Source organism: Girardinichthys multiradiatus, chromosome 6 (genome assembly GCF_021462225.1).
Source record: "Girardinichthys multiradiatus isolate DD_20200921_A chromosome 6, DD_fGirMul_XY1, whole genome shotgun sequence".
Classification (NCBI taxonomy): domain Eukaryota; kingdom Metazoa; phylum Chordata; class Actinopteri; order Cyprinodontiformes; family Goodeidae; genus Girardinichthys; species Girardinichthys multiradiatus.
In genome coordinates, this window is record NC_061799.1 from 41552492 (window position 1) to 41565778 (window position 13287).

Genomic DNA, 13287 nt, shown 5'->3' on the forward strand with positions numbered 1-13287 from the left:
TTTTCTTTGTCAATATGAAGACTACATTAGCCAAGCCGAGGAGACCCTACCTGCCACATTGGCCACATCTGCAGTGCTGACGTTCTGGGAGTTGCGGCTCACTTTGAAGGTCACAGCCGGTCCCACCACCCTGTGAGATACACAAACACACATTTGAAAAGGTTTACAAAAGGCACACTTAGAATCCATTTCCCTCTGCGGCTTTGCATTGTTTTTCAAAGGGAAACAGAGCTGAGCTCATTAAGGCTCTGCCACACATGGCTCTTAAAAAAAAGGAAGAAAAAAGCATTAACCTGTGGCAATCCTTTAGGCTACTGCAAAGCCCATCACCACTGAGAGATAACCTCCTGAATCTCAATGAAACGTGTCTGCCAGAATTTAGGCGCTGGAGAAAATAAATATAAGGTGGTTGAGAATTCAGTGTTGCGGTCATCATTGAGAGGAAGGATTTAGGGGAATGCATCGTCGGAAGCTGTTTCTTCATACATTTAGATTTTGAATGAGCACTATGCAACTATAATGTGTATTATTGTGATAGATGTAAATGCATTGATGTCAAAACCATCTGAGAGGATAAGGAATGGCAAGATTTGCTCCCCCATTTTCCCCTCTGCATCTATCATCAATAATCCACCTTGAATGGAAGCACAGAGAGAAGCTGGGTGGTCAGAGCCAAAGCGGGGTCTCGCAATGTGATTAACCTCTTGTTTTTTCTGCTGTAATTCAGATTAAAAGCCCAGCAGGAAGGATCATTAGAAAACCCCCTCTCCATGATGCATTGTGCACCACAATAGGAAGCAACTTCTACTGTAGCAACAGTGTTATAAAATACAGTGACATCATTATGGAGGCAGTCCTGTCCTAACACTGCTGGTAAAGAAAATGCTGTAAATGTGTTCATAGTGCTTTCATGTTGATGGATTTAAACTGTTTTCATTGCGGGGGTTGAGTGCATTTTCAGGGGCTGTGGTCAGCCTCCTCTTTTCAAACAATCAAAGTAAAAGGATCAGCAAAAATAATTAAGAGGTAAGCACAAAGTAAAAGCTCATTTTCCTCTTTACCACCCCATAATGCACCTTTTTCATTCCCATTGTGGTAATTTGCAATGATGTTTTGCACAATATTGCCTTTGTCCAAGTCATATTTAGTCAAAGTAAAGTTACATGTAGTAGTTTACAGTCAAGTTCTTCAACCGAGGCAGTAAATGGACTGAAAAATGAAAGAAATAATGTATTCAATGTGATTTGAAAAGTTTAAGTTTGAGGTGTTTTCTGTTTAAAAGCTGCAAATTATAGTAGTTCTGCTACAGTCAGAACTTCATGAGGGACATCCAGGAAGAGTTTGTGCTACTTTTCTGGATTTCATGTTTTCTTTTTAAAGTAACCAGTCCATTTGACCGAATGACACCTTTAGACAAATGACATTTTATTTAATCAATTACATTTTGGTCTAAAACCAATGGTCTTTTATTCTGTAGTCTAATGTATTCTGCCTGAGAAAACAGACACTGAAAAATTAAGCTGCAAGATTTGTTAATGCACAAAAAAAGACAGAAACTAAAGTGAAATAAGCTTGACCAGTTCCTGGACCTCTTTAACTCTTTATAGCTCTGGAGCAAAAAAACAAATTGAGCCAGTATATGAGTGACTGGCATTACTAGGAGCCAAACACATTTTGAAAATCCCTGACCTATCAAAGACTCAAATAACACGAAGGTATAAGTTACTTAAAAGAACCCTATCCCTCCATGCAAACATACTGTCACAAATTACCAGAATCCTTTTTAATTTAAAAATGTGTGGCTCTAATATTTAAACGTGCACTCTCACTGAAAAGTTATCAGACTTCATATAGATAATTGAATATTCATTTTTCATCATTTCTGGCAGCTTTTTGCATTGATTGAAGGATTCAAATTAGCTGCCAGTAGAGTTAGATATAATTCACTTCACTAGTAGTTTTTCTTTTTTTGTTACAGATTAGGGCTAATTCCTGTGGACAAAATTGTGTTTTCTAAGCATTCACAATAAATCCTGAGTAGGAGCCACCAAAACGTCAGGCTGATCCAGGATTGGCCGAAGTGGACCTATTGTTTGAGATCCACTTAGGTTAAAGAAACATCAGCCTCATTGACAAAACCAATGTTTTTTTGGTAGCTCATATGGATTTTGCTCAGGCTGGATGAAAACTAAATGGGCCTCTTTTGTGGAACTCAAAGTCTACCAAACAAATCCCATACAAACAAAATGAGTTAAGCACTCTATGCACTCTCTTGCCTGGATAAATGTGTCCTGGATAAAATTTATATAGGATCGGGGCATTTTATAACTACCTGAGGCCCATTTTCAGCCCATTTCCTACCCCCATTGGTCCCATGACTGGCATCTTTCACCACCATTGCCTATAGCAGCCATAGAACACACAAAATATATTTTTATTTGAACAAAACTTTCTGTACCAACTCTTGATTGTGTTTGGTTTGGACAACAATTTAACTCATTTCATCGTTAACCAATTTTAATTGGGCTTCTTTGGCTCTGAGGCCAACATATGAAAGAAACGCTGCCCATATTCACCCGTTGTTTTTATGCAGCAGTAATCCTATTATATTCTAACATTTAAGGTAAAATAAACAAACTAGACAGAATGTAATTAACAAATTGCAAGGAAAACTTAAAAAGTCAAAGTGCTAAATGAAATAAAAAAATACTCCACGTTTTTTGCTGCTCTCCACTGTTTTGTTCCTTTCTACACAAAGTGAGCTTTACTCCACATGTAAACAGGGCTGCAGAAGAAACAAATATGACAAAACATCCGATTTCAGCCGCTTGGTCTCCTGGAACACAAAAGCTCTTTTGTTTTTACCATTTTCCCTCGTCTGAGCTCAGAGGCTGATATATTTGCCACAACCATGAAGTGATTCATCAGCCAGCCCAGGCAAAGACTCAGTGTGATGAAGAGGACAAAAAAAAAAAAAAAATCACTAAAGTTGAGATTATCACATGTCCATCTATCGGCGCTCGCTACCAAGGACAGCTGCGGCACAAAGGTAAATCATCGACTTTAAACCTTATAAATGACCTCATGGGGGAAAATAGACCTCACAGAAGAGTATTTCTTCACTGTATGTTGCTCAGATTTATCATTTGGGAAAGAAATGCTCAACTGTCACATGTTTGAGAAAAGTAATCAGTGAAAAACATCCTAAAAAGCCTGTTTAAGAATCTATTTAGCACTGAATGATTTTGAATTACAGCCGGACTCCTGATATTTGGTGTATTTGAAACTTAAAAAAACATTTAAGGAAAAAAATAGTCATGTTATGAAATCATAATCTCCCTCGTTGCTTGTAAGAATGATCATACTTTCCAGGCTGAGTGCGGTTTTTAATTTTGTCCTGAAAACTGAAGCATGAAGCAGAAAAATAAACCTTTCCCCTCTGTAAACAGATTTAACACAGTGGAACAAACAAGCTGGAATTATAGAGATTGCTTAATTTAATTCTTTTTTTTTTTAAAGGGAAAGAAAACTAAAAGAGAACCAAAAAAAATAAAACAAATCACAAACCTTCCAAAATCAACAATAAAAGTAAGCTTCAGCTCTTCAACTGGTCGAATGTTGGGCCAATACATGGAACTTTACTAGAGCGACTGATGGAGAATCAGTTCCTATAGTATAGATGCCAGAGAGAAAGTAGAAGTCTCAGGCTGTAAATCAGTGCAACCCCTCCCCCACCCGTTTCTGTCAACTGGCTGAAAGAAGGCTGACACAATTATTCATACAATTTCATACAAAATGTTTGCAGCATTTCTGATCATGAAGAACACAGAAGCGCCTCCACTGACTCGTTAATGTAATGTCATCACACAGACGTTTGCACCTTTGACTAATAAGGTAGGTTGGTTTCATATGTTGCACCTAGAATCAAATAATCCATAATTTATCTTTCTGCACATAGAGATGAACTCCTGCACCTAGGACTAACAGACCTGTCCAGAAATCTTAAGAAACTGCTTGTTCCTTCCACAGTACTGTTTTACGACATGTTTCCAGTTGCTTCAGCTATTTGCAGTGATCACAGATACACAAAATACTTTTATTTCATTTTATCTAAAGTGGCAGGAATTTCTATTATGCAGTTTGCAGGAGTAAAGATTACACATATCAATGGCTTCTAGTTTTCAAATGTGTCGTTAGAGCTCTGTAGAATTGTTTAGAATAAAAGTTTAAAAGGTCAGGGACTCTTTGTCTGGAAATGCTTAGCCGATCTCGACTCCTCATCTGTCTTCATCTGCGGACTGTATAGTCTCCCACAATGGTGCACCTTTACTCTCTTATGTTTGTGTATTCCAAAGAGATATGAAAAGGTTTTAAAACCTCCACAATTTGCCAAAATTTGTTAAAATGGTGTAAAATCCTTTTCTAAGATCAGAGAGAGACTGGAGACTTCTCAGACTGTGTGGAGTATAGAGTAATGATAGTGAAGCCCCTCCCCCACCAGTTGCTGTTAGCTGACTGAATAAAGGCCACAATTTTCATTTTCTACCATTTTTATTTAAAGTATTTTTGGTCTTGAGGAACACAGTAGCGCCAAGCAGACAGCCTGACTGACCAGCGAATACCAGCTTGTTATACTTGCTTTACTATTCGACAACAGAACAGCAAAATACAAATTTCTGCACAATGAGCAGATGTTCTTAAAAAATAAACTAAATTTAGCAGGTTTTAATTCTGGAAGTTTAATAGTCGACAGACAGACAAACAGACAAGACATTTTTAATCCCTTGAACTAAGAATGAATGTTGTATTATTTTCACAGCAGTATGAATAATTATTGCTTTTAGACTGGAGTAAGATCATGTCATACATTTTAGAAGAAGAATCAGCTTTAATCGCCCAATGAAGACATTTAAAACTGAAATTTATAAAAAAAAAAAAGTGAAAATATTTTTTGTTCTTCTACATACACTTTAAAATTAGTGCAAGTATGCATGATATCGACACTGCATGTCATATTTTGAATTTTGTGTTCACATTGTGACACCGTGATCATTTTAGCCAAGGTTATAGTGTGAGAATTTCAAACCTGTACAAGGCCTCATTAATGGCCTCAAATTTTAAAGTTTGTTTAAAAAAGTTGTGTACTTTGTAGTAAAACATCAGTTTCGGGTTACTATTTGTAGATAAACAAATAGTAATGTAGTTGTAATGTAGACTACCATTTGTTTTTTTCAAATATCAAATTGTGATTAAAGAAAAAGAACAAAAAATCTGATTTTAAAAAGAAAGAAACTGTTTATTGAATGCTTGAGTTGCGCCTTAGATAATTTTTCCCCATACCAGTGATGTTTATGTTCAACTTGACATCATTTCACATGAGTAATTAAGTTAATGCGAGCAATATACCTTATCAGTGTTAAAAAAATGCTGATAAGTCTTGGTTTACTCCACTTCATTGTCGCTGCAGCTGAATGAGAAACCATAATGTTCTCAAAAAGCAGGCGTCAGGGATAGCTGGGGACCCCTCATACTCTGGTTTGTGTTGGTGTTGCTTTTTAAAGCTGCACAGCGAAACAAGGTTTCTGCATTTTAGTTCTGCACATAAACGTTCTGTAGCGTGGGTTTAAAACAGAGTATTACTTCCGTACACATGCATGCAGAACTGAAAGGCATGCACCAAAGATTTTCTGGATGAACTCATGGACAAATACACCTGGAAAATGACACAAACAGCATTCATCACCTTTACCTTTTCTGAATACCATTAAATTTTTTTCCATGGATTTTTGCAGATGTATAGAAAGTATTTAACATATTCATCTGATACAATTTTTAAAGAAAAAAAAAGGTAAATGCTTTCTAGGGTGGAGGTTTTTATTCAAAGGAACACTGTTTAGTGCAGCATTAAAAAAAAATCTAAAATGTGGGAACTTTTTACAACAGAACTGTAGAAAGATCTTCCATCTGATATCTTCAATGACAGTATTTTCATTTATGAGTTGCACCTTATGATATATTTAAAACACTACTTGTTCTGCTTAACAAAATGTAAACATATGCAGAATATGTTTGTAATTTTGTCAAAATAGACAGGATAGAAATGGTTGTTTTGTTTGGCAGTACGAGGAGACATCGTTATTTAAGACAAACAGTGCCGGTGCGACTGATGAAGACATTCTGCAGTCCTCACCAGCCTTCATCATTTTTACATCCATCCAGTCGAGGCCCACTCTCTCCTCCTTGTGGCGGGTTTTGATATGACCCCTCAACTCAGACAGACATTACATCAACCCAGCACTCATGTTTGGAAGAACACAAACAAATAAATAATAAAACCTTTGGTCTACACACAGTGATGTTATGCAACAGTGATCATCGTTCGACAGCCAGCTACAATCAAAGGCTTAGAGAATCCACCCACACCAGCGCTCCTCCCCGCCCGCCGTGATGCCCTCCACCACTACCAGGCCATGGCTGCAGCTAAAAACATTTCCAGGGCCACTTTGCTGAAGAGTGCTCACAGTCAGTGTTATCTAATCAGTATTGAATTGTTTCAAATGAAATATGAGGGTGTGAGTCACTCTCCAGGTTTGTTTTGTGTCCTGGCGCAGTGTGTAGGCTCACTTTTATGATTCATGTCTTTCCAGTTTGGATGTATTTCTGCTGCAGGCTCACTGAACCGCCGCCGCTCTCACTGAAGCCCCAAGAGGGAATTGTTGGTAAAGTGGAAGTTTAGCCGCCTTTGTCAGCAGCTGGGTTGCACAGGTCACCAAACTACTTTGTTCAGAGAGACTTTTGTTGCTGTAATATGCTAATCTGCAGATTCTGAGCAAGGTTGAGGGGTTGGGTTGCTTGCAGTGTTGCTGCCTGGTAAATGGATGTAGGGTAGCATGAAAGATAAAGCGGCAAGGGAAATAAAAGCGGCATGTTCTGCAATGACTTTTTGGATTTTATGGAGCACTTTCAGTTAAGCTACTTCAATCTTGGGAAATAAACATTAACTGATTGTCCAGAATAAAAAAAGATAAAGTCCAAGATAAAAAAGTAATCAAATTTCCACACTCTCATATTGCAACCACAGACTTCAATGTATTTTATTGTGATGTTTGATAGTTTTTTTACAACGAAATATCTGAAAAGTGTGTCATGTATTTATACCCCTACCTTATGAGTCAAAACTTTGTAGACACATGTTTCTCAATTGTTGCTAAGCTACAGACACAAAACCCCAATGCTTTTGTGGCAATTTCTGGTGATTTTAACCATGCTTCACTCTCTGCTACACTTTCAGCGTTTCAACAGTTTGTCAGCTGCTCTACCAGAGAAAACAAAACATTGGATTTGTTTTGTGCAAATGTCAAGGACTCATACATCTCTACAGCAAGACCTCCTCTAGGCAAATCAGATCACAATCTTGTTTTTCTCTGCTCGAAATATAAGCCCCTTGTTCAGAGACAACCTGTAATAAAGAGGACTGTGAGAAAATGGTCACAGGAAGCTGAAGAAGCTCTGCAAGGTTGCTTTGAGGCTACAGACTGGGACGCACTGTGTCAGCCACATGGAGAGGACATCAATGCAATGACTGAGTGTGTAACCGACTATATAAACGTCTGTGTGGATAACATCATCTCCACCAGATGCTTCCCCAATAACAAACCTTGGATCACCAGTGACCTCAAGGACCTGCTTAACAAGAAAAAAAAGAGCCTTCAGAGAGAGAGACAGAGAATTATTGAGGAGTTTAGAGAAGCAACTTAAAGTCAAGATAAGAGACAGCAAGGAGGTGTACAAGAAGAAGCTGGAGAGCAAGCTCCAGCAAAACAATATCAGAGATGTGTGGACAGGGATGAAGAAGATCACAGGCTTCAAGCAGAAGGATGATCGGACCGATGAAGGTCTGGACAGAGCCAATGAACTGAACACATTCTTCAATAGGTTCAGTTCAGAAACAAGCTTTGCATCCTCCTCTCCTGCTCACAGCCAAACAGACATTCCACTTTCCTTTGACCCACAGGACCCACGGCTGTCCAGTAACACCTCACATTTTTTATCTTCCACCTCAGCCCTAGACTCTTCTGCTTCTACATGTTTGCCTTCAACCATATCAGAAGATGCTGATGCTCCCTTTGCTTCCCCCTTCTACCTGTGTGTCTCAAGAAGTCAGGTGAAGATGCAACTGGAGAGACTGAATCAGAATAAGGCTGCAGGTCCAGATCATGTCAGCCCTAGAGTCCTGAAGGCCTGTGCAGAGCAGCTCTGTGGGATTCTGCAGCACCTCTTCAACTTTAGCCTGGCCCAGAAGAAGGTTCCGGTGTTGTGGAAGACCTCCTGTCTTGTTCCGGTACCAAAGAAAACTCACCCATCAGTCCTCAATGACTATAGATCTGTTGCCCTGACATCTCACATCATGAAGGTCCTAGAGAGACTCCTGTTGGCCCACCTGAGTAAGCAAACAGTAAACCATCAGGACCCCCTTCAGTTTGCTTATCGCTGTGGAGTTGGAGTTGAAGATGCCATCATACACCTGCTTCAAAAAACCCACTGTCATCTGGACAAACCCAGCAGCATTGTGAGGATCATGTTCTTTGATTTCTCCAGTGCATTTAATACAATCCAACATGATTTGCTTTGTCAGAAACTCCAGAAGACTCAGGTGGAGGCCTCAACAATCTCCTGGATCAAAGACTACCTGACAAACAGACCACAGTTTGTGAGACTGAAGGGTTGTGAGTCTAACCAGGTAGTGAGCAGCACAGGAGCACCACAGGGGACTGTACTCTCACCATTCCTTTTCACTCTGTACACCTCAGACTTCCAGTACAAGACAGACTCCTGTCATCTGCAGAAATACTCGGATGATTCTGCAGTTGTGGGGTGGATCAGAGATGGACAAGAAGCTGAGTACAGGAAGGTGGTGGACCGCTTTGTGGCATGGTGTGGAAACAATCATCTCATTTTGAACGTGACTAAAACAAAGGAGATGATTGTAGATTTTAAGAGAAACAGGAATAAGTCAAAAAGCTCAACTAGCTAATAAAGAAGGCTGGCTCTGTTCTGCGGACTCCTCTAGAACCTCTGGAGATCATTGTGCAAAGAAGGATTCTTCATAAAATGAAGAACATTATGGAGAACCCTGAGCATCCTCTTCATGAGACTGTCCTACAACAACAGAGTGAATTCAGTCAGAGGCTTCTTCAGATGTGCTGTAAGACAGAGCTCTACAGGAGATCCTTTCTGCCCACAGCCATCAGCATCTACAACGGTTCTTTGAGGAAACCTTCATAATATGAGCTACAACAACAGTTAATTTCCCTTTTGGGATTAATAAAGTATTTTTGAATTGAATTGAATTGAATTATTTCACAGAAATTAAAGCTCCAACACTTACGAGACATGTCTCTATCCGTTTTACAAATCTAGAAACATTTTTTAACTTGTGGAGGGCTTCACAGATCTTTCTACCTAAGCTGTGTATCCCTGCAGCTCCTCCAGAGTTGCCTTGGGCATCTTGGCTTCCTCTCTGGTAAGGGCTCCCTTTGGCAAGCCTGTTTAGATCGCCAGTCATGTCTTGGTAGATTTGTAGTATTGCCATACGTTTCATAGTACAGATGTTGGACTGAACAGAGATCTATGAGATGTTCAATGCTTGGGATATTTTTTTATAATCTAACCCTGCTTTAAACGTCTCCACAGCTTTGTCCCTGCGTTTTCTTCACTAATGTTCTCTAACAAACCTCTGAGGCCAGAAACAGAACAGCTGGAGTTATACTAAGATCAAGTTGCACACAGGTGGATTCTACTTACATTAAGGGACTTCTAAAAGCAATTGGTTTCACTTGATTTTATTTAGAGACTAAAGAGTAAAGGGGATGGAATTCATAAGCACTAAACATGCATCATTGAATCACCATGAAAGATGAAATTCATCACAAAATGTAAAAATATCCTTAGGGAATAAGTAAGAGGCAATGAAGTATGTAAAGGAGATTTGTGGAAATGTAGGGAGGTAAGAGCCACAGGTAGTTGAGGTAAATCAGCATCAGACTGAGACTTCTGACTCTGGGCTTAATAACTCTCACCTGAAGGTGACTGCTGCTGCTACAGCGGTGAGGAGCCAGGCAGCATTGAAAATTACGTGTGGCGACTCTGACAAATTGTCAAGGCGGCTCCCCCTGCTGGGCTTTTACTGCGCTCGCAACAAAAGAAACCCCTGGCTGACCACCTCTCTTTCTGCATCTATATCTCCCTGCCATTTTATTCGCTTTCTCTACCTCAAATCCATCACCCTCCTCCCTGTGTGTGGCTCCCACTTTTTATTCCCGGGATAGCGGAGCAAAGACAAAAGGTGCATTAGAACAGCTGAACTGTGCGGGCCACCCAGGGACTCAATACAGCAGCCAAACGATGCGGTGAGGTGCTGGGCGGACAACAGCGGGGGTGGAAAGAGTGTGTAGTATGGGGCGAAGCTGTGTGTGTAAATCGCACTATACCAAACCACTCAATCCCCTACCTGCCTTGACACACAACCACTTCCACATCCACTTCTGTCTCACTTCAACTCTAAATTCAAGATATTTTCAAAAAGCTTTAGTTTACTAAAAACCTTTCCAAGAAGAAAGTTATTAAATTAAAATATTACACTGTTTCTGCAGAGATGCATCACCTTTTAGAAGACAAACCCCTAGCTGACAACAAGAGACATTTAGAAACACAAGCTGTGCTGACAAGATAACAGAAAAACCTCAGCTCAGATGACCATAATCAAATCTTTATAATTGCCTGAAAGGAAAAAATGGGCAGAAAATTATAACGCTTTATATAAAAGGGAATGAAATACAAGGAGGCAACAAATTCATTTTCCTTTCTCTTTTTTTTAAAAACACGATTCAACTGGATGGTTTTGCAGACACTAAGTTCATTGTTCCTCCCAGGAATCATTATGTCAGCCTTGCATTGTGCTCCAAAACGAAGAAATTAAAGTAGCGAGTATACATCAAACTGTCTTTCTTTCATTTCGAAATAATTCTTAAGAGTTAGAACAAGCATACAATTTTGGTTCTGAAAGGTGAATGCTTTAAACAATTTGCATGTCCTAAAAAAGCTGCAAACGTCTGCTGTGGACAGAAGCAGACAAAAAAAAGGAAAATTACACACTTTAGATGGATCCTGGTCATTTTAAAAAGGTCCAGCTGCTGGAACAAAAGAAGATGTTGCATTCATTTCAGTTTGAGTTTACTTTTTTCCATTATGGTCAACCGTTACAAGACAAACAATTGGGGTGTCCAAACTATGTGTCACCTGGGCCAAAATAGTCAAGTCAAGAAAATTTAGGGAGCAGAAAAAAAAAAAAAGAATAAATAAGAATAAAATCACAAAAGATTATAAATGTGAACTTTTTTTTCCATGCTCAACAATAACCAACGCCTGCATTACTTAAAAACAAATACATTTTTGTTTTGTAGGGAATGGATTTGTAAATCATTGTAGATCCGAAACTTAAAAAGGGTTTTTCATGTTTGATTTTTAAACAGATAGGCATCCAGTTTGCAAATTCTTTTGGGGTCAATTGATAAAATGTGTTGGCTTTAGAGTAAGAGCCACTAGATTGATGTGGTCCTATTTACTATGAAGTTTAAAAGAATAGAAAAAGCATGGTTATTAAAACACAAGTACTTTCTGTTGTACCTAGCATAATCCATTTTAAGAGGATATTTATTTGTCAATAATAATTTTGCCCAAATTGAAAATAAAAAGTCTTCATCTGCATCAACCACAAAAATTGAAATTCACAATAAAATCTAATCCTGAGCACAGATCACCATGCACACAGATTGGTGCTTATGGTAAAAATGTGTAAAAAGCATACATGTTTTAGTTAAGTAGCTTAAACTGAAATATTTAGAATAATTCAACTTCACTTTGAGTACATTTAACCAGTAGTGAACAACGCCATTGTTCAAAAAACATTTTAGCTAAATCAACAAAGCCACAATTATTCATTATTTAGGCAGAATGCAATTCAGACCTTTCTTTAAGTTAAGATTGTATTCAGAGTATTTTTCAACAATAAACTGGTCAAGGAAGGCCGTCTGGATTTAGCCTAAAGTAAGAATTCTGACACTAAAACGTTGTTCCTGTTGCTGCTGAAGAACAGCCAGCTAAACTAACAAAACATCCGAATACACCGTGATGTCCACACTTACTGGTAATAAGCTTAAAAATGTGTGAAAAGCCTTGAAATAAAGTAGTCCTAATGAAGTAACATAATCAAAACACCAAACATTTTCCAAAACAAGGAAGAAATCTCATTTTAACAAACAAAAAATGGTGTCATTATTTCCATTTAATAATTAAATAAATGTAAGGGAACCGTTCTTTTTAATAATTTATTTACTTTTTACTTAAGCTGTATAGAAACAACCTACTGTATGCCTTCCTCTTTCTCTGGGGAGTAAATAAGACAAGACACAGAAACTAAATTCTCCTACATTCACATTCTTCGATATGAAAGCTACAAGGACATCCTGTTCTAGTTAGGCAGATGTGTGTTGCGCTTTATAAGTCAGAAAGTTTCTCCAACAGCTATTGACCTAACCTTGGTCATATCTACAGCCGGTCCACATCTTCAAAGTTCACTGTTACAGAAATGCAACAAATAGTAACCAGTCTCCATAGTTACCACTGGATGCCATCTAGTACATGCCAACTTGTTTTTGGAGCTATGATAGGAGAAAGTACACTACTTATCTTTCCACCACAGAAACAGAGAAAATGATGCAAGGTTAAGGAGGTAAAAAATTATAATCACAAAAGCTCACTGTTGGAGAACTGCACCAAACATATCTTTTGGTCACCAGGTTGGCACCCTCAATTTTAGAGGGTGGTGTAGTTTGCACTAATGCAAGTGTGAAAAAACAAAAAACAAATTCCAGATCTAATTTAGTCTCAGTTGATGGTTTGTTAAATGTTGAATCAATAATTAGAAGGTTATTAAAATTGTAAACAGAGCTAAATTAAAATAAGTCTCATCAGCAGAAGCTGTGTGGAAGTAATGATGTGAATAAATCCTGCAGGCTACAACTTCAAATTACAGCAGCATTTCACTCCAATACGGAGCCATGAATGTCAGGAAAATCTGCCCCTAGTGTCTGTGACCATGTGCTCTCTGTTGTCAAACTCCATCTTCCACCTTCAGCTTGCCCACATTTACGATTCAGATATCACAAAGTTTAACGAAGTAGTCTACAGCTGTCAATGTAGTGGGATCATAAAACACAAACTGCTGAC

At 38.6% G+C, this 13287-nt stretch overlaps 1 protein-coding gene across 1 annotated transcript in view; it reads right to left on the reverse strand.

Moving 5' to 3' along the window:
* LOC124869900 (receptor-type tyrosine-protein phosphatase N2-like) overlaps positions 1–13287 on the reverse strand; it is a 274518-nt gene that overhangs the window by 182598 nt on the left and 78633 nt on the right. The window contains exon 11 of the mRNA XM_047368131.1: positions 51–130. Coding sequence (XP_047224087.1) covers positions 51–130 — 80 coding nt within the window. The remainder of the gene's footprint in view (positions 1–50; positions 131–13287) is intronic.